The sequence below is a fragment of the Bacillus rossius genome, chromosome 1 (assembly GCF_032445375.1).
Source record: "Bacillus rossius redtenbacheri isolate Brsri chromosome 1, Brsri_v3, whole genome shotgun sequence".
NCBI classification, from domain to species: Eukaryota; Metazoa; Arthropoda; class Insecta; order Phasmatodea; family Bacillidae; genus Bacillus; species Bacillus rossius.
The window spans coordinates 69,530,646-69,554,270 of NC_086330.1; the positions used below are offsets into that span (position 1 = coordinate 69,530,646).

The following is a 23,625-nucleotide window of genomic DNA, read 5'->3' on the forward strand; positions in this document are numbered from 1 at the left end:
ACTCAGGCGAAATATTTCAGGACGTTTAAAAATGCAAACCTATCTGCTTCTACTAGCAAAGTTTAAGCCAAATCCGTGAGCCCCGACTTGGACCATCCCTTGTCAGTAATAATTCATTCAAACATCCGAAAGCTTTTCGTTGTTTGACATTGCCATAAGCACTAAGTACAGTTTCTAGCAGGCTTTAACACATACGAAATTCACCAAGTCAAATAATTGCAAATCGATTTGATAATTCAATCAGTTGAGGTAATTATGACCACTTCATGTAAGTTATGTGCTTAATTGAGAATTGTAAATAGGTATACGAAATACATAAACGAAAATGGGCAGTAGACGGAATAAAATTATATGTATACTAGCTGCAGTACCCGGCGTGGCCCGGGCTGAACACAGGCTGAAGTTTTTTTTTTTTTTTTTAAATCAGATGTAGACAATAATTGTCTTCTTAATTTGAATGTCAAGTGTGTAAAATAATTTCTATTACGGGCAGAACCCGGCAGATGTTTTGTCAGTGTATAGTTATTTACCTCTATATATAGCTAAAAATGGATGGTCTGTATGTAATCTAGACTCTACAAAGCACTATAAAAAAGTGGAAAAATTAAATATTACTGATATTGAAAATATTCCATTATCTAGCTAATCCTCGGTATGCTTTGCTTTGCAATGTCTCAGTCAATATTGTTTTGTAATTTGTTTGATGTAGGTACACATATACAAAGCATCTCTATCTCTCTAAACATATGTATCTATATATTTTGCTTTATTTCTATCTACAACTACGTATATATATATATATATATATATATATATATATATATATATATATATACATATATACATCTATATATCCCACTATCTCTATCTTTCTCCTCTATATACCAATCTATATAACCCTATATATGACTATATATAGCTCTATAAAACTAAAGTAGTATAGGAATGGGCATACTGGCACCAGGCTTCTGGCTGAGGTGTCTGAGGTGCCGACCGCCATCTTGAATTGTGACGTCACGGCGGCCATCTTGGATTGTTGTGACCTTGACCTTTGATCTTGACCTTGAATTTGATCCTCAAAATGTGTCAAAATCCGTCAAAATTGGGCAAAATTTGCCCAAAATTCCTCAAAATTCGCCAAAATTTCCATTTCTGTGAAAAAAAATTCCGCCAAAAAATCTCAAAAAATTCCACAATTCAAAAATTCCCGTTTTCGAGGGAAAAATTCCCGTTTCGAGGGAAAATTTCCCGTTTTATTCCTCAAAAATCCCAATGGCTAGAAATGTCCTGATAGAGGCTTAAGCATCCTTAACTCAAGCCTCAGTTAAGCCTCTATCAGGATGTGACCTTGACCCTTGACCTTGACCCCGGCGGCCATTTTGGATCCGCCATCTTGGATCCGCCATCTTGGATGACGTCATTGTGTTCTCGAAAATTCCGGCATTGTGTTTTCCGCCATATTGGATGATGACGTCATCGTTGCAATTTCCGTTACGGCCGCCATCTTTAAATTTATTATCCGATTTTAATGAAAAAAATTTTAAAATTATAAAAAATTAAATAATAAAATTTTTAATAAAATATTTAAAAAACAAACATTTACGACACGGAGCTCGGAGTCCTCGGTTCAAACCCGACGAGTGCAAAAAAAATAAAAATGGCGACCGATCCTTCCCCCCGCGGTGGCTGCAGGCATACTGACTCCCACCACTTGTTTTCAAAGCATATATATCGTCAGGTAGTATGACGTCATGTCCGCCATATTGTCCTCGTCTGCTGGAAGCCATCATCAGTGTATCGTCGGCGAGAGTGCGCTGACGTCATGTTAGTTTAATTCTTATCCGCTAGAGTGCAGTAATCATTTATTACTGCTGTGACACCCGACATCTTGTCATTTGGCCGCCATCTTGAAAATCCGTAATTATTTAGCTAGAAATTCGGGAAAAATTCCAAAATTCATTAAATAAATTTATAATCTATATACTGATTGATTAGGTCGACTAAGGTCCTTGGTACGATCTAGGACGATGCAAAAAAATATAACATCAATTTAACATAATAGTAACAGGTTCGAGGAATTAAACACCACAAGTTCTTTTACAAACATAATATTTATTACATAATTTCTATTCTACTACAGAATCACTTGCGAAAGCCAACAATCTTATAAACATTTAGCCCTGCATAGACGTGCAACGACTACTTCTTAGCTCCAAATGGCTCCCACAGCTCCAACAGCCTCCAAATGCTTAACACAGCTCCAAATGCTCCAAACGGCTCCAAATGCTCCAAATGTCTCCAAAAGGCTCCAAATGCTTCAAAAGGCTCCAAATGCTCCAACAGCCTCCAAATGCTTAACACAGCTCCAAATAGCTCCAAATGCTCCAAACGGCCTCCAAATGGCTCCAACAGCCTCCAAATGCTTAACACAGCTCCAAATGGCTCCAAATGCTCCAAACGGCCTCCAAATGCTTGACAGCTCCAAATGTCTCCAGCAGCTCCAAATGCTTGACAGCTACAAATGCTTCAAAAGGCTCCAAATGCTCCAAATGGCTCCAAATGCTCCAAATGGCTCCAACAGCTCCAAAAGGCTCCAAATGCTTCAAAAGGCTCAAATTGTTCCAAGAGCTCCATCTTCAATTGGTTCCAACTGATTCCAATTACTTTTCTTATCGAACTTGGCATGATTACTAACATGTCTTTATTAGTATACATTTTGACTGGCAGTGGTAACGTATTGTGCACCTTTAAGTTATAAGTTTTATTTAGAAATCAGATTTCGATAAATGGTAGATACCATTTGGAAATAAAATATATTAATTTATCTTCAAGTTTATACACATACATTTAATTTAAGCCATTATTGTATGTAGCCAGCTTCCCTCAGTTCTTTGAGTATGAAGGATATTTCTGTAATGTTCGAATAGTTTCCTGCACAAAGCGATCCATGTAGTAGTCGTAGCCTGTCAACCAATATGTTAGGATCTTCCCATGAGGTATAATCAATCTCTTCTGCTGCGTTCATCATCCTTGCATGTTTATTATAAATATTATGATATCTGGTGTCTTCCGTTTTAACACCAACCTCAGGGTTACTTTCCTCATCGTGCCAGTGATTATCACAAGCTTGATCAGGATAATTTATTTTATTACGTCGTTTCCATCGTTTTGGTCTCAGACCGCCATCACAGTCTTCGATCTTGCCTGCTTTAGGTGCTTCAGTACAGTACTCAATCATGTCAGCCTCAGATGTGTCACCACAATCTTCAATCATGCCCGCTTCAGATGATTCATCAAAGTCTTCGACCTTGTAAGCTTCAGATGGTTCTCCATCTTTCTCATTTTCATGGAGACTACTAGATATTGGAGTAAATATATTTTCATTTCTAATGTGGTTACAACTTCCTTCGTTTGTTTTAAATTTTAAATTATTATCTTGATCTAGATCAGTAATTTTAGCATTAGCTTTTTCGCCTTCGTTCCTCTTCCGCGATGTTGTAGCCCAGTCTTCGTTATCTTTATTCATCTTAATTGTACAGGTCTTGTAATGTCTATCCAAGTAATATCTTCTACCAAAGGATTTCTGACACTGACTGCAATGAAATGGTTTTTGACAAGGACCCAAATTACACTCGCTTCTCTCATGTCGTTTAGCATTATTTCTCAAGGTAAACACCTTGCTACAGTATCTACAGTGATGACGTTTCGATACAGCAACAAATCCCGTTTCAGGATTCATATTAGTTACTGAGACTAATGCCAGATGCAAACTAAGAGTTTTAAATTAGATATATTACTTAAATAGAATTTTTTTATTATTTCATCAGCGAGAATTAATTTATCTCATTCAAAGGTACTTGTTGCAAGTAGTTCTGCTTTTCAACAACAGATGTCGACACATGTTACTTGCAGGTAAATAATATTTAGTTCTTTTATGCGGGATGCGGGATGCTCACTAACGATCGCAATAGAACGATGGCTTCGCTAGACTCCAAGGAGAAGGAAGTACGTCCATCCTGTTAGTGCTTCTTAGATTTCTCATAGATTATTTGACTGAGTAATGATATTTTTATTTTAATTTCCACCTGATAAAAATATTACAAGTGATGATTAAGTAGCAGAAGTTCACTAATGATTAGCAACCTTGAATAAAAAATGACAAGCTCCATTAAGTAAAAAAATCCTTCATGCAGAGATAAATTCCTCATCAGTAACCAGAAGCACTCGGAGAAAACCATCAGATGTCTAGTCAGGAATAATCAGAAGCACCCAGAGAAAACCATCAAAATATTGTCAAGAATAATCAGAAGCACACACGGAAAAATCCACCATTATACTGTCAAGAATAAACGGGAGCACACGGAGAAAACCGCCATAATATTGACAAGAATAATTGGAAGCACACGGAGAAAACCGCCACAAGTTTTCTTTGATATCATAAAATTTCAGGAAAAAATAACAAAAAATAAAAATAAATTAATAAAAAATTTTAAAAAATAAAATAAATAAATACATAAACAGATTCTGCTAGCTTGTGAACTTCTCATTGTTGAGCAAAGATATAGTTCTAGTACAAGCCAGAATTTTATGTATTTATTTATTTTATTTTTTTTAAATTTTTATTAATTTATTTTTATTTTTTGTTATTTTTTCCTGAAATTTTATGATATCAAAGAAAACTTGTGGCGGTTTTCTCCGTGTGCTTCCGATTATTCTTGTCAATATTATGGCGGTTTTATCCGTGTGCTCCCGTTTATTCTTGACAGTATTATGGTGGATTTTTCCGTGTGTGCTTCTGATTATTCTTGACAATATTTTGATGGTTTTCTCTGGGTGCTTCTGATTATTCCTGACTAGACATCTGATGGTTTTCTCCGAGTGCTTCTGGTTACTGATGAGGAATTTATCTCTGCATGAAGGATTTTTTTTACTTAATGAAGCATGTCATTTTTTATTCAAGGTTGCTAATCATTAGTGAACTTCTGCTACTTAATCATCACTTGTAATATTTTTATCGGGTGGAAATTAAAATAAAAATATCATTAATCAGTCAAATAATCTATGAGAAATCTAAGAAGCACTAACAGGATGGACGTACTTCCTTCTCCTTGGAGTCTAGCGAAGCCATCGTTCTATTGCGATAGTTAGTGAGCATCCCGCATCCCGCATAAAAGAACTAAATATTATTTACCTGCAAGTAATATGTGTCGACATTTGTTGTTGAAAAGCAGAACTACTTGCAACAAGTACCTTTGAATGAGAAAATTAATTCTCGCTGATGAAATAATAAAAAAATTCTATTTAAGTAATATATCTAATTTAAAACTCTTAGTTTGCATCTGGCATTAGTCTCAGTAACTAATATGAATCCTGAAACGGGATTTGTTGCTGTATCGAAACGTCATCACTGTAGATACTGTAGCAAGGTGTTTACCTTGAGAAAGAATGCTAAACGACATGAGAGAAGCGAGTGTAATTTGGGTCCTTGTCAAAAACCATTTCATTGCAGTCAGTGTCAGAAATCCTTTGGTAGAAGATATTACTTGGATAGACATTACAAGACCTGTACAATTAAGATGAATAAAGATAACGAAGACTGGGCTACAACATCGCGGAAGAGGAACGAAGGCGAAAAAGCTAATGCTAAAATTACTGATCTAGATCAAGATAATAATTTAAAATTTAAAACAAACGAAGGAAGTTGTAACCACATTAGAAATGAAAATATATTTACTCCAATATCTAGTAGTCTCCATGAAAATGAGAAAGATGGAGAACCATCTGAAGCTTACAAGGTCGAAGACTTTGATGAATCATCTGAAGCGGGCATGATTGAAGATTGTGGTGACACATCTGAGGCTGACATGATTGAGTACTGTACTGAAGCACCTAAAGCAGGCAAGATCGAAGACTGTGATGGCGGTCTGAGACCAAAACGATGGAAACGACGTAATAAAATAAATTATCCTGATCAAGCTTGTGATAATCACTGGCACGATGAGGAAAGTAACCCTGAGGTTGGTGTTAAAACGGAAGACACCAGATATCATAATATTTATAATAAACATGCAAGGATGATGAACGCAGCAGAAGAGATTGATTATACCTCATGGGAAGATCCTAACATATTGGTTGACAGGCTACGACTACTACATGGATCGCTTTGTGCAGGAAACTATTCGAACATTACAGAAATATCCTTCATACTCAAAGAACTGAGGAAAGCTGGCTACATACAATAATGGCTTAAATTAAATGTATGTGTATAAACTTGAAGATAAATTAATATATTTTATTTCCAAATGGTATCTACCATTTATCGAAATCTGATTTCTAAATAAAACTTATAACTTAAAGGTGCACAATACGTTACCACTGCCAGTCAAAATGTATACTAATAAAGACATGTTAGTAATCATGCCAAGTTCGATAAGAAAAGTAATTGGAATCAGTTGGAACCAATTGAAGATGGAGCTCTTGGAACAATTGGAGCCTTTTGAAGCATTTGGAGCCTTTTGAAGCATTTGTAGCTGTCAAGCATTTGGAGCTGCTGGAGACATTTGGAGCTGTCAAGCATTTGGAGGCCGTTTGGAGCATTTGGAGCCATTTGGAGCTGTGTTAAGCATTTGGAGGCTGTTGGCGCCATTTGGAGGCCGTTTGGAGCATTTGGAGCTATTTGGAGCTGTGTTAAGCATTTGGAGGCTGTTGGAGCATTTGGAGCCTTTTGAAACATTTGGAGCCTTTTGGAGACATTTGGAGCATTTGGAGCCGTTTGGAGCATTTGGAGCCATTTGGAGCTGTGTTAAGCATTTGGAGGCTATTGGAGCATTTGGAGCCTTTTTTTGGAGCTGTTGGAGCATTTGGAGCTGTCAAGCATTTGGAGCTGCTGGAGACATTTGGAGCATTTGGAGCCGTTTGGAGCATTTGGAGCCATTTTTAGCTGTGTTAAGCATTTGGAGGCTGTTGGAGCTGTGGGAGCCATTTGGAGCTAAGAAGTAGTCGTTGCACGTCTATGCAGGGCTAAATGTTTATAAGATTGTTGGCTTTCGCAAGTGATTCTGTAGTAGAATAGAAATTATGTAATAAATATTATGTTTGTAAAAGAACTTGTGGTGTTTAATTCCTCGAACCTGTTACTATTATGTTAAATTGATGTTATATTTTTTTGCATCGTCCTAGATCGTACCAAGGACGTTAGTCGACCTAATCGATCAGTATATAGATTATAAATTTATTTAATGAATTTTGGAATTTTTCCCGAATTTCTAGCTAAATAATTACGGATTTTCAAGATGGCGGCCAAATGACAAGATGTCGGGTGTCACAGCAATAATAAATGATTACTGCACTCTAGCGGATAGGAATTAAACTAACATGACGTCAGCGCACTCTCGCCGACGATACACTGATGATGGCTTCCAGCAGACGAGGACAATATGGCGGACATGACGTCATACTACCTGACGATATATATGCTTTGAAAACAAGTGGTGGGAGTCAGTATGCCTGCAGCCACCGCGGGGGGAAGGATCGGTCGCCATTTTTATTTTTTTTGCACTCGTCGGGTTTGAACCGAGGACTCCGAGCTCCGTGTCGTAAATGTTTGTTTTTTAAATATTTTATTAAAAATTTTATTATTTAATTTTTTATAATTTTAAATTTTTTTTCATTAAAATCGGATTATAAATTTAAAGATGGCGGCCGTAACGGAAATTGCAACGATGACGTCATCATCCAATATGGCGGAAAACACAATGCCGGAATTTTCGAGAACACAATGACGTCATCCAAGATGGCGGTTCCAAGATGGCGGATCCAAAATGGCCGCCGGGGTCAAGGTCAAGGGTCAAGGTCACATCCTGATAGAGGCTTAACTGAGGCTTGAGTTAAGGATGCTTAAGCCTCTATCAGGACATTTCTAGCCGTTGGGATTTTTGAGGAATAAAACGGGAAATTTTCCCTCGAAACGGGAATTTTTCCCTCGAAAACGGGAATTTTTGAATTGTGGAATTTTTTGAGATTTTTTGGCGGAATTTTTTTTCACAGAAATGGAAATTTTGGCGAATTTTGAGGAATTTTGGGCAAATTTTGCCCAATTTTGACGGATTTTGACACATTTTGAGGATCAAATTCAAGGTCAAGATCAAAGGTCAAGTTCACAACAATCCAAGAAGGCCGCCGTGACGTCACAATCCAAGATGGCGGTCGGCACCTCAGGCACCTCAGCCAGAAGCCATGTGCCAGTATGCCCATTCCTATACTACTAACTATATATATTTATCCAACTCCATTTCATGCCCTATACCTCGCTCCATCTCTCTCTATCTTTCTGACTCTCTCTATCTCACTCTATATCTATCACTCTATCACTCTGTCTCTCTTTTATATTTAATTCAATTTAATTGTGCTATGCGTGCGCACTCATACTGCCGCTATACAATATGAAATAAACATATTTGTTGAAAAGACTCTCGGGCTATCTATTTTTTTATGTCACACATGAACTGAAATGATTTTTTTTTATTTTATTTAATTCAATTCTTTGAATTATCACTGCTTCTGTTAAATTCATTTCAATTCTATAATGTGTGTGCACTCATACGAAAACACTCGAACTGTCGCTTAACTATATGAAATACACATTTGTTGAAACGATTCATGCGCCACCTATGTAAAATAATTGTTATAACTAAGAAACCTTCGCGGGTACACGCAGAACAACTCACCAAAATTTCATCATAATCGGATGAATGGCATAGGAAAGCATACGGGACAAACGAACAAAAATCCAAGACGTGACGGATGCCCCAAACGATAGCGCGTTTAAAACCGAACTGTTATTAGCGCCGTTACTTCGCTAGCCGCCGCGAGCTGCACTAAGCGGACGGGTCTTGTCAAGGAGGAGGATAGGAAGTTGCCGAACCTTACTATATGACCGTGTGGCGGACCTAGAGAAATGACACACACTCCCAGTTTGTATGTCTATGACCTATCATTTTATGTTATAAATATGAAGTTACCCCTTTTTCACTCCATTAGTGATGGAATTTCAAAGTAGTATGTGACCTAAGTAGAATACAATAGCCGGTCCTGAAACAGGCCTCAGGCGGTGGAGCCGAGAGCCGGCTCCGCTATATTGGATTGTGACGTCACGGCGGCCATCTTGGATGGTTGTGACCTTGACCTTTGACCTTGACCTTGAATTTGATCCTCAAAATCCGCCAAAATTGGGCAAAATTTGCCCAAAATTCCTCAAAAATCGCCAAAATTTCCATTTCTGTGGAAAAAAGTTCCGCCAAAAAATCTCAAAAAATTCCACAAATTAAAAATTTCTCATTTCGAGGGAAAAATTTCCCGTTTCGAGGGAAAAATTCCCGTTTTTAGTCCTTAAAAATCCCAACGGCTAGAAATGTCCTGATAGAGGCTTAAGCATCCTTAACTCAAGCCTCAGTTAAGCCTCTATCAGGATGTGACCTTGACCTTTGACCTTGACCCCGACGGCCATCTTGGATCCACCATCTTGGATGACATCATTTCGTTTTCTCGAACATTCCGGCATTGTGTTATCCGCCATTTTGAATTATGACGTCACCGTTGCAATTTCCGTTACGGCCGCCATCTTTAACTTTTTTATTCATTATCCGATTTTAACGAATTTTTTTTTTAAAATTATAAAAAAATTTAAATAATATAAATTTAATAAAATATTTATAAAAAACAAACATTAACGACACTGAGCTCGGAGTCCTCGGTTAGAACCCGACAGAGGCAAAAAAATTAAAAAATGACGACCGATCCTTCCCCTACGGTGGACGCAGGCATACTGACTCCCTCCACTTTTTTTTCAAAGCATAAATATATCGTCAGGTAGTATGACGTCATGTCCGCCATCTTGTCCTCGTCTGCTGGAAGCCATCATCAGTGTATCGTCGGCGAGAGTGCGCTGACGCCATGTTAGTTTAATTCTTACCCGCTAGAGTGCAGTAATCATTTATTATTGCTATGACACCCGACATCTTGTCATTTGGCTGCCATCTTGAAAATCCATAATTATTTAGCTAGAAATTCGGGAAAAATTCCACAATTCCATAAATAAATTTGTAATCTATATACTGATCGATTAGGTCGACTAACGTCCTTGGTACGATCTAGGACGATGCAAAAAAATTAAATATAACATCAATTTAACATAATAGTAACAGGTTCGAGGAATTAAACACCACAAGTTCTTTTACAAACATAATATTTATTACATAATTTCTATTCTACTACAGGATCATTTGCGAAAGCCAGCAATCTTATAATCATTTAGTTCCGCAGCGGTGTGAAATGACTAATTCTTAGCTCCAATCGGTTTATACTAGACAGAGTCCAGCCAGAACCTTTACAGACATAGTCCAACTCTTCTTGACAGAGTTTCTGGATACCGTTTTTAACAGTTTGCTTCACATCGTTAGAACTGTAAATTACTGCAGCCGATGTCTTGAATGCACACTTCTTCACTTTGTCATCGAACGGATATGGCTTTCCATATATACAGTCCAACCACACGTTATATTTCAAAGGTCCGTTTGTTGCTACATCATCAGTAAGCTGATTGATTATCTTCTGTCTGATATCGTCAAGAAAATTACAAATGTCTTTCGACTCACCTAACGTATTTAAATAATAGTAGTCCTTCAATGTTCCACGAAATGCAGACTGCGCCAAGTAGAAACCATTATCGTTCACTTGTAATGCGCCGAACACAGTCTTAGGTTTATTTTCCTGTTCAGACGTCATACCAATCGGTTGCTGCACATCGGTTTTCTTGCTTGTACGCTCACGAGCCTTCAACCTAAACCGAGGAGTCGAAATTTCTGCAGGTAGTTCAGCAGTAGGCACACGGACTTCACCTTTACAGTTTTTCGCATGTCGACGCAAATTATCAATTCTAGTAAACCATTCATGACACTCATCACATCGAAACTTCATGCGAGATGGATTCTTCGTGCATTTGCTCCGCTCATGTCTTCGTGCATCATGAGCAAATGCGAACGACGTATCACAGTAGCTGCAAGGATACCGTGGTGATGAAGACGAACCTTTCAGACCCGATCCAGATACTGACGTTGCCGCAGTAGTACCATTTCCAGGCATTCTCTTATGCACATCGATGCATCGTTGTTGCGACGAAACCTTTACTTTCTGCCGCACAGCAGGACCTTTGCATGCCTTCATGTGCGTTTTCATATTATCTTTTCTGGCAAACTGCTTATGACATTTCTTACAAACAAACATTTTACGATATAGGTTCTTGACACATTCGCTCCTCTCGTGTCGCCGAGCATTGCTATTGTTTGAGAAAATCTTGTCGCAGTAACAGCACCGATGTTCGTTAGTTGTTGTCGATTCGGCATCCATTGAAGTCTCCATTGATGACGAACCAGCGTTCGCCGAGTTTCCCTGTGCAGCCAGCACTAGCGGCATTAAAGTCTCTTCTGCTGGCGGTACCACGTCTGTTGAAGTCTCCTCCAGTGTTGACATCGACGTTGCCAACGGGATCTGCTCCACCATCGTCGACGCTGACGTCAAGGTTCCCGCAGTCGATGGTACAATCTCCATCGAGTTCGTCGTTAAAGTCGGTAAAGATGCCATCGAGTTCGCAAGAACAGGTAATTACGTGATTAATGCACCAGAAGAAACAAACTAGGTGATCCTTACACCGACGACGTCAGTAACAAACTGAGCGACCTGCTGTCTAGGACTTGCTTATATACATGCACCGTATGGAATAATACGCTAGTCAAATCAAGAACCATTTACAATAATACTAGAGTCAAAACAACATTAAAAATAGAAGGACCATCAACGAAAAGGCAGCACATTTGGAAGCACCGACAACGAAACGGCAGCACATTTGGAAGCACCGACAACGAAAAGGCAGCACATTTGGAAGCACCGAAAACGAAACGACAGCACATTTGGAAGCACCGACAACGAAAAGGCAGCACATTTGGAAGCACCGACAACGAAAAGGCAGCACATTTGGAAGCACCGACAACGAAAAGGCAGCACATTTGGAAGCACCGACAACGAAATGGCAGCACATTTGGAAGCACCGACAACGAAAAGGCAGCACATTTGGAAGCACCGACAACGAAAAGGCAGCACATTTGGAAGCACCGACAACGAAATGGCAGCACATTTGGAAGCACCGACAACGAAAAGGCAGCACATTTGGAAGCACCGACAACGAAACGGCAGCACATTTGGAAGCACCGACAACGAAAAGGCAGCACATTTGGAAGCACCGACAACGAAACGGCAGCACATTTGGAAGCACCGACAACGAAAAGGCAGCACATTTGGAAGCACCGACAACGAAACGGCAGCACATTTGGAAGCACCGACAACGAAACGGCAGCACATTTGGAAGCACCGACAACGAAACGGCAGCACATTTGGAAGCACCGACAACGAAACGGCAGCACATTTGGAAGCACCGACAACGAAAAGGCAGCACATTTGGAAGCACCGACAACGAAACGGCAGCACATTTGGAAGCACCGACAACGAAAAGGCAGCACATTTGGAAGCACCGACAACGAAAAGGCAGCACATTTGGAAGCACCGACAACGAAAAGGCAGCACATTTGGAAGCACCGACAACGAAAAGGCAGCACTTTTGGAAGCACCGACAACGAAAAGGCAGCACATTTGGAAGCACCGACAACGAAACGGCAGCACATTTGGAAGCACCGGCAACGAAAAGGCAGCACATTTGGAAGCACCGACAACAAAAAGGCAGCGCATTTGGAAGCACCGACAACGAAAAGGCAGCACCATCATCAAAAAGGCCGCACATTTGTCATTGGCTCCAATATTCATTGGCTCCAATATTCATTGGCTCCATTATTCATTGATTCCATCAGTCTATTGATTCCATCAGTCTAGTGACTCCATCTGTCATTGGCTCCTACAGTCATTGGCTCCTACAGTCATTGGCTCCAACAACTGTCTTTTGTCTCACCAACTCCAAATATATATATTTGGCTAGAATTCTACGAGTCTAAGAGACTATGAGACCACATGGCTACGAGTCTAAAATGATCTAGCTGGTTACGAGTTATACATGGCTTGCGAGGCTACAGAGCTACGAAGTTTCTAGTACACAGGTTTACATGACTGCGAGGATACAGGACTACAAGTCTGCAAGAGTACTTGACTACGAAAGTACTCGTCTACACGACTCCAGTTACCGCATCTGTCTTCGACGGAATTTTCTCTTTTGCTCCAACTGCTCCATCAGCATTATGTTATAAGATTACAAGGCCTCTTGCTTACGTAGCTTCAAGTCTACAAGCCTCCAATGCATCATGACTGCGAGACTACGATCAATGAGGTTACGAGTCTACGCGATTGCGAGTCTTCTAGGTTACGTGATTTCGAGGCTATAGGACTACGAAGCTTCTAGAACGCATGGTTACGAGACTGCGAGGCTACAATTCTACGAGGTCCCAAGACATCCAGGCTACGCGACTACGAGCCATGAGGTTACGAGACTACGTGACTACGAATCTTCAAGTTTACGAGACTGCGAGGCTACAGAGCTACGAAGCCTCTAGTACACAGGTTTACGTGACTGCGAGGATACAGGACTACCAGTCTGCATGAGTACTTGACTACGAAGCTACTTGTCTACAAGGCTACAATTACAGCATCTGTTTTCGTCAGAATTTTCTCTTTTGCTCCAACTGCACCACCAGCATTATGTTATAAGATTACAAGGCCGCTTGCTTACGTAGCTTCAAGTCTACGAGGATACTTGGATACGTAGCTTCAATTCTACGAGGTCCTAAGACTTCATGACTACGCGACTTCGAGCCATAAGGTTACGAGATTACGTGACTACGAATCTTCATGTTTACGAGACTGCGAGGCTACAGAGCTACGAAGCCTCTAGAAAACGAGTTTACGTGACTGCGTGGATACAGGAATACAAGTCTGCATGAGTTCTTGACTACGAAGCTACTCGTCTACAAGGCTCCAATTGACACATCTGTCTTCGATGGAATTTTCTCTTTTGCTACATCTACACCATCAGCATTATGTTATAAGATTACAAAGCTACTTGCTTACGTAGCTTCAAGTCTACGAGGCTCCAATACATCATGACTACGAGACTACGAGCCATGAGGTTACGAGACTATGCGATTGCAAGTCTTCAAGGTTACGTCATCGCGAGGCTATAGGACTACGAAGCTTCCAGAACGCATGGTTACGAGAATGCATGACTAATTGGCCGCATGGCTACAAAACTTTATGTCTCTAACTGACTACAATAGCACTATTCAGTGGTGAGAGTTAATTTATTTCATGCAAAGGTACTTGCTGCAAGCAGTTCCATTTTTCAACATCAGATGACGTCACGTTTTGCTTGCAGGTAAAATAATATTTATTTTATGCGGGATGCGGGTTGTTCACTATCGATCGCATAAGAAGAATGGCATCGATAGTCTTCAAGGAGAAGGAAGTTCGTCCTTCCTGCTAGTGCTTCTCAGATTTCTCACGGTCCGCCATCTTGGATTGCGACGTCACGGCTGCCATCTTAGATGGGTGTGACTTTGACCTTTGACCGAAACCGCAGGAATGATCGCAAGCACACGGATTAACCATCAAAATATATATAAGAATTATCAGGAGCACACGGAGAAAACCATCATAATATTGGCAAGAATAATCAGGAGCACACGGAGAAAAACGACACATGTTTTCTTTGATATCATAAAATTACAGAAAAAAAAAATTAAAAATAAAAAAAAATTAATAAAAAATTTAAAAATAAAAACAAAAAATACATAAAATTCTGGCTTGTACTAGAACTCTATCTTTGCTCAGCAATGATAAGTTTACAAGCTAGCAGAATCTATTTATGTATTTTTTGTTTTTATTTTTAATTTTTTTATTAATTTTTTTATTTTTAATTTTTTTTTTCTGTAATTTTATGATATCAAAGAAAACATGTGTCGTTTTTCTCCGTGTGCTCCTGATTATTCTTGCCAATATTATGATGGTTTTCTCCGTGTGCTCCTGATAATTCTTATATATATTTTGATGGTTAATCCGTGTGCTTGCGATCATTCCTGCGGTTTCGGTCAAAGGTCAAAGTCACACCCATCTAAGATGACAGCCGTGACGTCGCAATCCAAGATGGCGGACCGTGAGAAATCTGAGAAGCACTAGCAGGAAGGACGAACTTCCTTCTCCTTGAAGACTATCGATGCCATTCTTCTTATGCGATCGATAGTGAACAACCCGCATCCCGCATAAAATAAATATTATTTTACCTGCAAGCAAAACGTGACGTCATCTGATGTTGAAAAATGGAACTGCTTGCAGCAAGTACCTTTGCATGAAATAAATTAACTCTCACCACTGAATAGTGCTATTGTAGTCAGTTAGAGACATAAAGTTTCGTAGCCATGCGGCCAATTAGTCATGCATTCTCGTAACCATGCGTTCTGGAAGCTTCGTAGTCCTATAGCCTCGCGATGACGTAACCTTGAAGACTTGCAATCGCATAGTCTCGTAACCTCATGGCTCGTAGTCTCGTAGTCATGATGTATTGGAGCCTCGTAGACTTGAAGCTACGTAAGCAAGTAGCTTTGTAATCTTATAACATAATGCTGATGGTGTAGATGTAGCAAAAGAGAAAATTCCATCGAAGACAGATGTGTTTATTGGAGCCTTGTAGACGAGTAGCTTCGTAGTCAAGAACTCATGCAGACTTGTATTCCTGTATCCACGCAGTCACGTAAACTCGTTTTCTAGAGGCTTCGTAGCTCTGTAGCCTCGCAGTCTCGTAAACATGAAGATTCGTAGTCACGTAATCTCGTAACCTTATGGCTCGAAGTCGCGTAGTCATGAAGTCTTAGGACCTCGTAGAATTGAAGCTACGTATCCAAGTATCCTCGTAGACTTGAAGCTACGTAAGCAAGCGGCCTTGTAATCTTATAACATAATGCTGGTGGTGCAGTTGGAGCAAAAGAGAAAATTCTGACGAAAACAGATGCTGTAATTGTAGCCTTGTAGACGAGTAGCTTCGTAGTCAAGTACTCATGCAGACTGGTAGTCCTGTATCCTCGCAGTCACGTAAACCTGTGTACTAGAGGCTTCGTAGCTCTGTAGCCTCGCAGTCTCGTAAACTTGAAGATTCGTAGTCACGTAGTCTCGTAACCTCATGGCTCGTAGTCGCGTAGCCTGGATGTCTTGGGACCTCGTAGAATTGTAGCCTCGCAGTCTCGTAACCATGCGTTCTAGAAGCTTCGTAGTCCTATAGCCTCGCGATCACGTAACCTAGAAGACTCGCAATCGCGTAGACTCGTAACCTCATTGATCGTAGTCTCGCAGTCATGATGCATTGGAGGCTTGTAGACTTGAAGCTACGTAAGCAAGAGGCCTTGTAATCTTATAACATAATGCTGATGGAGCAGTTGGAGCAAAAGAGAAAATTCCGTCGAAGACAGATGCGGTAACTGGAGTCATGTAGACGAGTACCTTCGTAGTCAAGTACTCTTGCAGACTTGTAGTCCTGTATCCTCGCAGTCATGTAAACCTGTGTACTAGAAACTTCGTAGCTCTGTAGCCTCGCAAGCCATGTATAACTCGTAACCAGCTAGATCATTTTAGACTCGTAGCCATGTGGTCTCATAGTCTCTTAGACTCGTAGAATTCTAGCCAAATATATATATATTTGGAGTTGGTGAGACAAAAGACAGCTGTTGGAGCCAATGACTGTAGGAGCCAATGACTGTAGGAGCCAATGACAGATGGAGTCACTAGACTGATGGAATCAATAGACTGATGGAATCAATGAATAATGGAGCCAATGAATATTGGAGCCAATGAATATTGGAGCCAATGACAAATGTGCGGCCTTTTTGATAATGGTGCTGCCTTTTCGTTGCCGGTGCTTCCAAATGCGCTGCCTTTTCGTTGTCGGTGCTTCCAAATGTGCTGCCTTTTCGTTGCCGGTGCTTCCAAATGTGCTGCCGTTTCGTTGTCGGAGCTTCCAAATGTGCTGCCTTTTCGTTGTCGGTGCTTCCAAATGTGCTGCCTTTTCGTTGTCGGTGCTTCCAAATGTGCTGCCTTTTCGTTGTCGGTGCTTCCAAATGTGCTGCCTTTTCGTTGTCGGTGCTTCCAAATGTGCTGCCGTTTCGTTGTCGGTGCTTCCAAATGTGCTGCCTTTTCGTTGTCGGTGCTTCCAAATGTGCTGCCGTTTCGTTGTCGGTGCTTCCAAATGTGCTGCTTTTTCGTTGTCGGTGCTTCCAAATGTGCTGCCGTTTCGTTGTCGGTGCTTCCAAATGTGCTGCCGTTTCGTTGTCGGTGCTTCCAAATGTGCTGCCTTTTCGTTGTCGGTGCTTCCAAATGTGCTGCCGTTTCGTTGTCGGTGCTTCCAAATGTGCTGCCTTTTCGTTGTCGGTGCTTCCAAATGTGCTGCCATTTCGTTGTCGGTGCTTCTAAATGTGCTGCCTTTTCGTTGTCGGTGCTTCCAAATGTGCTGCCTTTTCGTTGTCGGTGCTTCCAAATGTGCTGCCATTTCGTTGTCGGTGCTTCCAAATGTGCTGCCTTTTCGTTGTCGGTGCTTCCAAATGTGCTGCCTTTTCGTTGTCGGTGCTTCCAAATGTGCTGCCTTTTCGTTGTCGGTGCTTCCAAATGTGCTGTCGTTTCGTTTTCGGTGCTTCCAAATGTGCTGCCTTTTCGTTGTCGGTGCTTCCAAATGTGCTGCCGTTTCGTTGTCGGTGCTTCCAAATGTGCTGCCTTTTCGTTGATGGTCCTTCTATTTTTAATGTTGTTTTGACTCTAGTATTATTGTAAATGGTTCTTGATTTGACTAGCGTATTATTCCATACGGTGCATGTATATAAGCGAGTCCTAGACAGCAGGTCGCTCAGTTTGTTACTGACGTCGTCGGTGTAAGGATCACCTAGTTTGTTTCTTCTGGTGCATTAATCACGTAATTACCTGTTCTTGCGAACTCGATGGCATCTTTACCGACTTTAACGACGAACTCGATGGAGATTGTACCATCGACTGCGGGAACCTTGACGTCAGCGTCGACGATGGTGGAGCAGATACCGTTGGCAACGTCGATGTCAACACTGGAGGAGACTTCAACAGACGTGGTACCGCCAGCAGAAGAGACTTTAATGCCGCTAGTGCTGGCTGCACAGGGAAACTCGGCGAACGCTGGTTCGTCATCAATGGAGACTTCAATGGATGCCGAATCGACAACAACTAACGAACATCGGTGCTGTTACTGCGACAAGATTTTCTCAAACAATAGCAATGCTCGGCGACACGAGAGGAGCGAATGTGTCAAGAACCTATATCGTAAAATGTTTGTTTGTAAGAAATGTCATAAGCAGTTTGCCAGAAAAGATAATATGAAAACGCACATGAAGGCATGCAAAGGTCCTGCTGTGCGGCAGAAAGTAAAGGTTTCGTCGCAACAACGATGCATCGATGTGCATAAGAGAATGCCTGGAAATGGTACTACTGCGGCAACGTCAGTATCTGGATCGGGTCTGAAAGGTTCGTCTTCATCACCACGGTATCCTTGCAGCTACTGTGATACGTCGTTCGCATTTGCTCATGATGCACGAAGACATGAGCGGAGCAAATGCACGAAGAATCCATCTCGCATGAAGTTTCGATGTGATGAGTGTCATGAATGGTTTACTAGAATTGATAATTTGCGTCGACATGCGAAAAACTGTAAAGGTGAAGTCCGTGTGCCTACTGCTGAACTACCTGCAGAAATTTCGACTCCTCGGTTTAGGTTGAAGGCTCGTGAGCGTACAAGCAAGAAAACCGATGTGCAGCAACCGATTGGTATGACGTCTGAACAGGAAAATAAACCTAAGACTGTGTTCGGCGCATTACAAGTGAACGATAATGGTTTCTACTTGGCGCAGTCTGCATTTCGTGGAACATTGAAGGACTACTATTATTTAAATACGTTAGGTGAGTCGAAAGACATTTGTAATTTTCTTGACGATATCAGACAGAAGATAATCAATCAGCTTACTGATGATGTAGCAACAAACGGACCTTTGAAATATAACGTGTGGTTGGACTGTATATATGGAAAGCCATATCCGTTCGATGACAAAGTGAAGAAGTGTGCATTCAAGACATCGGCTGCAGTAATTTACAGTTCTAACGATGTGAAGCAAACTGTTAAAAACGGTATCCAGAAACTCTGTCAAGAAGAGGTGGACTATGTCTGTAAAGGTTCTGGCTGGACTCTGTCTAGTATAAACCGATTGGAGCTAAGAATTAGTCATTTCACACCGCTGCGGAACTAAATGATTATAAGATTGCTGGCTTTCGCAAATGATCCTGTAGTAGAATAGAAATTATGTAATAAATATTATGTTTGTAAAAGAACTTGTGGTGTTTAATTCCTCGAACCTGTTACTATTATGTTAAATTGATGTTATATTTAATTTTTTTGCATCGTCCTAGATCGTACCAAGGACGTTAGTCGACCTAATCGATCAGTATATAGATTACAAATTTATTTAATGAATTTTGGAATTTTTCCCGAATTTCTAGCTAAATAATTATGGATTTTCAAGATGGCAGCCAAATGACAAGATGTCGGGTGTCATAGCAATAATAAATGATTACTGCACTCTAGCGGGTAAGAATTAAACTAACATGGCGTCAGCGCACTCTCGCCGACGATACACTGATGATGGCTTCCAGCAGACGAGGACAAGATGGCGGACATGACGTCATACTACCTGACGATATATTTATGCTTTGAAAAAAAAGTGGAGGGAGTCAGTATGCCTGCGTCCACCGTAGGGGAAGGATCGGTCGTCATTTTTTAATTTTTTTGCCTCTGTCGGGTTCTAACTGAGGACTCCGAGCTCAGTGTCGTTAATGTTTGTTTTTTATAAATATTTTATTAAATTTATATTATTTAAATTTTTTTATAATTTTAAAAAAAATTTCGTTAAAATCGGATAATGAATAAAAAAGTTAAAGATGGCGGCCGTAACGGAAATTGCAACGGTGACGTCATAATTCAAAATGGCGGATAACACAATGCCGGAATGTTCGAGAAAACGAAATGATGTCATCCAAGATGGTGGATCCAAGATGGCCGTCGGGGTCAAGGTCAAAGGTCAAGGTCACATCCTGATAGAGGCTTAACTGAGGCTTGAGTTAAGGATGCTTAAGCCTCTATCAGGACATTTCTAGCCGTTGGGATTTTTAAGGACTAAAAACGGGAATTTTTCCCTCGAAACGGGAAATTTTTCCCTCGAAATGAAAAATTTTTAATTTGTGGAATTTTTTGAGATTTTTTGGCGGAACTTTTTTCCACAGAAATGGAAATTTTGGCGATTTTTGAGGAATTTTGGGCAAATTTTGCCCAATTTTGGCGGATTTTGAGGATCAAATTCAAGGACAAGGTCAAAGGTCAAGGTCACAACCATCCAAGATGGCCGCCGTGACGTCACAATCCAATATGGCGGAGCCGGCTCTCGGCTCCACCGCCTGAGGCCTGTTTCAGGACCGGCTATTGTATTCTACTGACCTATGTGTTAATCCAGGTTGTGAGCTAGCTGTATGCCAAATCTCTTCCAAATCCATTCAGTGGTTCGTGCGTTAAGGATTAACAAACATACACACAAACTTTCGCTTTTATAATATTAGTAGGATTTTCATTCGTTATGTAATTATAGGCTTCAAGAACAAAAACCTACCGCAATACATTGTTTTTTTATAAAAATATTACATGATCTAGCCAAAGTCTTTATTAGTTATAAAGAAATTAAAGTGTTTGTTGTACGGATTAGGCCTACTGTATGTATGTTTTTGACTGTCATTTTCCTGTAATTTTGAAGTCTTTTCTTTTTTCGGACTGAGTTTATGGCCTGCCGAATTTAAATTAAAAATAATTTTATGTTAACTATGTTTCTTTTCTGATAACAGTGTCAAGTTAAAATCAAATTAAGTTGCACATTTATCTCTGCAAATACGAATGCGGTAGCCACTTGCTCATGCTGCATGTTCTCTGTGGTCAGACACGGTAATCCCTAAGCCTGTTTTCTGGGAATTGACATGGTCTCTCTGAGGGTGAGGGGGAAGGAAGTCCTTGCGTCAACCTGGAAAGGATTATTGGGGGGGGGGGGGGAATTTGGTAGGTGATTGAACAGCTCTCAGGTACCTGCTCATTCAAGTAAATGATTGGAACGAAAATGACATTGCACATGATACAAGACGCGCCCCACCATGAGCTCCAGCTGGCCATCGTGCAAGCTGCTGCCGCCCTGCGCCCGGTCGGTGAGCACAGCCAGGCGCAGTCCCGCGCCCTCGTCCTGCAGCGCGATCACGGAGGTGACCGGGTAGTAGTTGCCCGACACCGGCTCCTCCAGCTGCACGCTCCACGTGGGCCGGTGGTTCCTCCGGCGCAGCAGCGACTCCCTGCCGTTCGAGTCGGTGCGGAACTCTCCCTGGGAGGCCAGGCTCGTCGAGAAGCGGGAGATTACCTCCTTCCCCGAGCTGATGAGGAATTCCAATCGAAAAACATTAATCATGGTATCCGCTAGTGAAAGAAAAATAAGAGCAATCATCAATCTTCATTATACGTTTCAACAGGAACAGTAAGAACTTATTGAGTCGCAAGACAGTTTCGGCAGGGATAGGAAAACCTGCTGAAGATGCATATAATACTGGGGTGGGTAAACAATAAACAGCATATGGAAAGTGTATAAAAGTTCTGCATTTGGAACAAAACATAACATAAATTTTGGCCATAAATACGGCATATATAACGATAAGGTTCATAAAAATATATCTATAATTTTGTATATCCCAGAAGTGATGCTGACATAAACCGGTTAAATGCCACAGACAGAGGCAACCAAATAACTCGTGGTTGCAAATATAACTGTTTACAGCACAATGCTAACAAGAATAATTTGTCTTTATAGTAACGAGTTACATACATACGGAATGATTTCACAAATTCGTGTGCATATTGACCTTATTAGTCTAATTAGGTATCACCAAACCATCCACACTGAGCTGAAGACAGAAAGCTAAACTTGTGTGAAAAACATTTTGATATGAATTTATGTAAATAAGCAGATCTTACTGACATGTGCTTGGTTTTGGGAGCCACACAAGCAAAAGGAAGAGTAGCAGAAAGTTTTATTCAGAACGTGAATATCCGAGGCCCATACAATGATTCAACCACTGGATCATCATCTACTCACTACATAGAAACATTCTAGGTAGGTAAAACTCTATCAGTACCAGTGAACATGGCAAAAACTAACCTGAGATACTTCTAAAATATAGCAAGCATGAGTACACTGACTGTATCTCAGCACCTTCAATTGAGCCAAATGACTTCAAGACACATAGCGCTCAAGAAAAAACTTTACTATATCACCTACAGCATGTGCATTTGCCAGGTTTAGACGATTTTAATGATAGTAATTTTAGTCAATCCACACTTCACGAATCTGTGGTGTTTATGACGAGTTGACATTTATGCGGTATGTAAGTTTTAGCATGTGTTACAGACATTTTTGATCATATTAAAACCATTACAAGTTTCCACATGAGTCCACCAGATGATATTTTCTGTCAGTGTGTTGTTTGGCATAACGAATGATCACATGATCAGTGTACGAGTCCTGCTCTGTCAGCTGATCAGCCAGCAGTATTAAAACATCCTGACAAACATCGTGTTTAGTCTGTTTGAGACATACCACTTGTTGCATGTCTATAGATGTGGTTGGTGGACAACAAAGAATCTTGCACACATAAGTCATTCAGCAATGAAACATTTGATGAACATGTACAGTGAAAGATGGATCTAGGAGCAATGCCCTTTTCTGTGGTTAGTGTGCCCACCAGATGTAAATCCCTTGCTTTCTTCTTATGGAGTCTTATCAAAACTATGGTGTACTAAAAATGTGTGAAACATGACACGGATCTGACACACATTCTCGTGGCCAGCAAGAGTTTCCGCAACACGCCAAAAATATTACAACATATGCTACTGTCCTCTCTCCAGCAGTGTGGGTGCTGTATAGATCTTGGGAGTCGTCAATTTAAAATATCGTCAATCTAATAATTACAAACTAATCTGTTTAATTTAATGGGTTACTGTCCTCTTCTCAGATTTCGATAATAGCAATATCTCTCTTTGGGTACATTCAAAATTCCATTGTGTAAAATGGCTTCAGCTGAATTTCATAAAATGTGCCTTACTGCTTGTAGAACTATGGCGAGTTCTTAAAAATAAAATAGGGATACTAATACTCTTTGAATGTACACTTATACCTCTCTCTCTCTCTCTCTGCTCGCATGTTGTCACATTGTGTATATTACCTTTACTGATCCTGTGTAGTACGCAGTTATATCGGCCAAAGCTCAAATTGGTTGCCTAGACACCTCATATCAGCATCTCTTCTGTTTCTTCCTCGTTTAAGAATCCAGGTTTGACATAATATTGACGTCGTACCGACCGAAGGCCATTAGCCCGGCCTCAGCCCGCAGTACTGGCTCCTGCTGGCGGAACGTACCCCTCGCCAAGTCTTCACCCAAATGAGA

The 23,625-nt window shown here is 40.6% G+C and overlaps 1 protein-coding gene across 1 annotated transcript in view; it reads right to left on the reverse strand.

The window, feature by feature from the left end:
- Nucleotides 1-23,625, reverse strand: part of LOC134537422 (lysosomal alpha-mannosidase-like) — a 173,888-nt gene that overhangs the window by 22,299 nt on the left and 127,964 nt on the right. Inside the window, exon 14 of the mRNA XM_063377833.1 lies at nt 21,291-21,561. Within this exon, the coding sequence (XP_063233903.1) occupies nt 21,291-21,561 (271 nt within the window). The remainder of the gene's footprint in view (nt 1-21,290; nt 21,562-23,625) is intronic.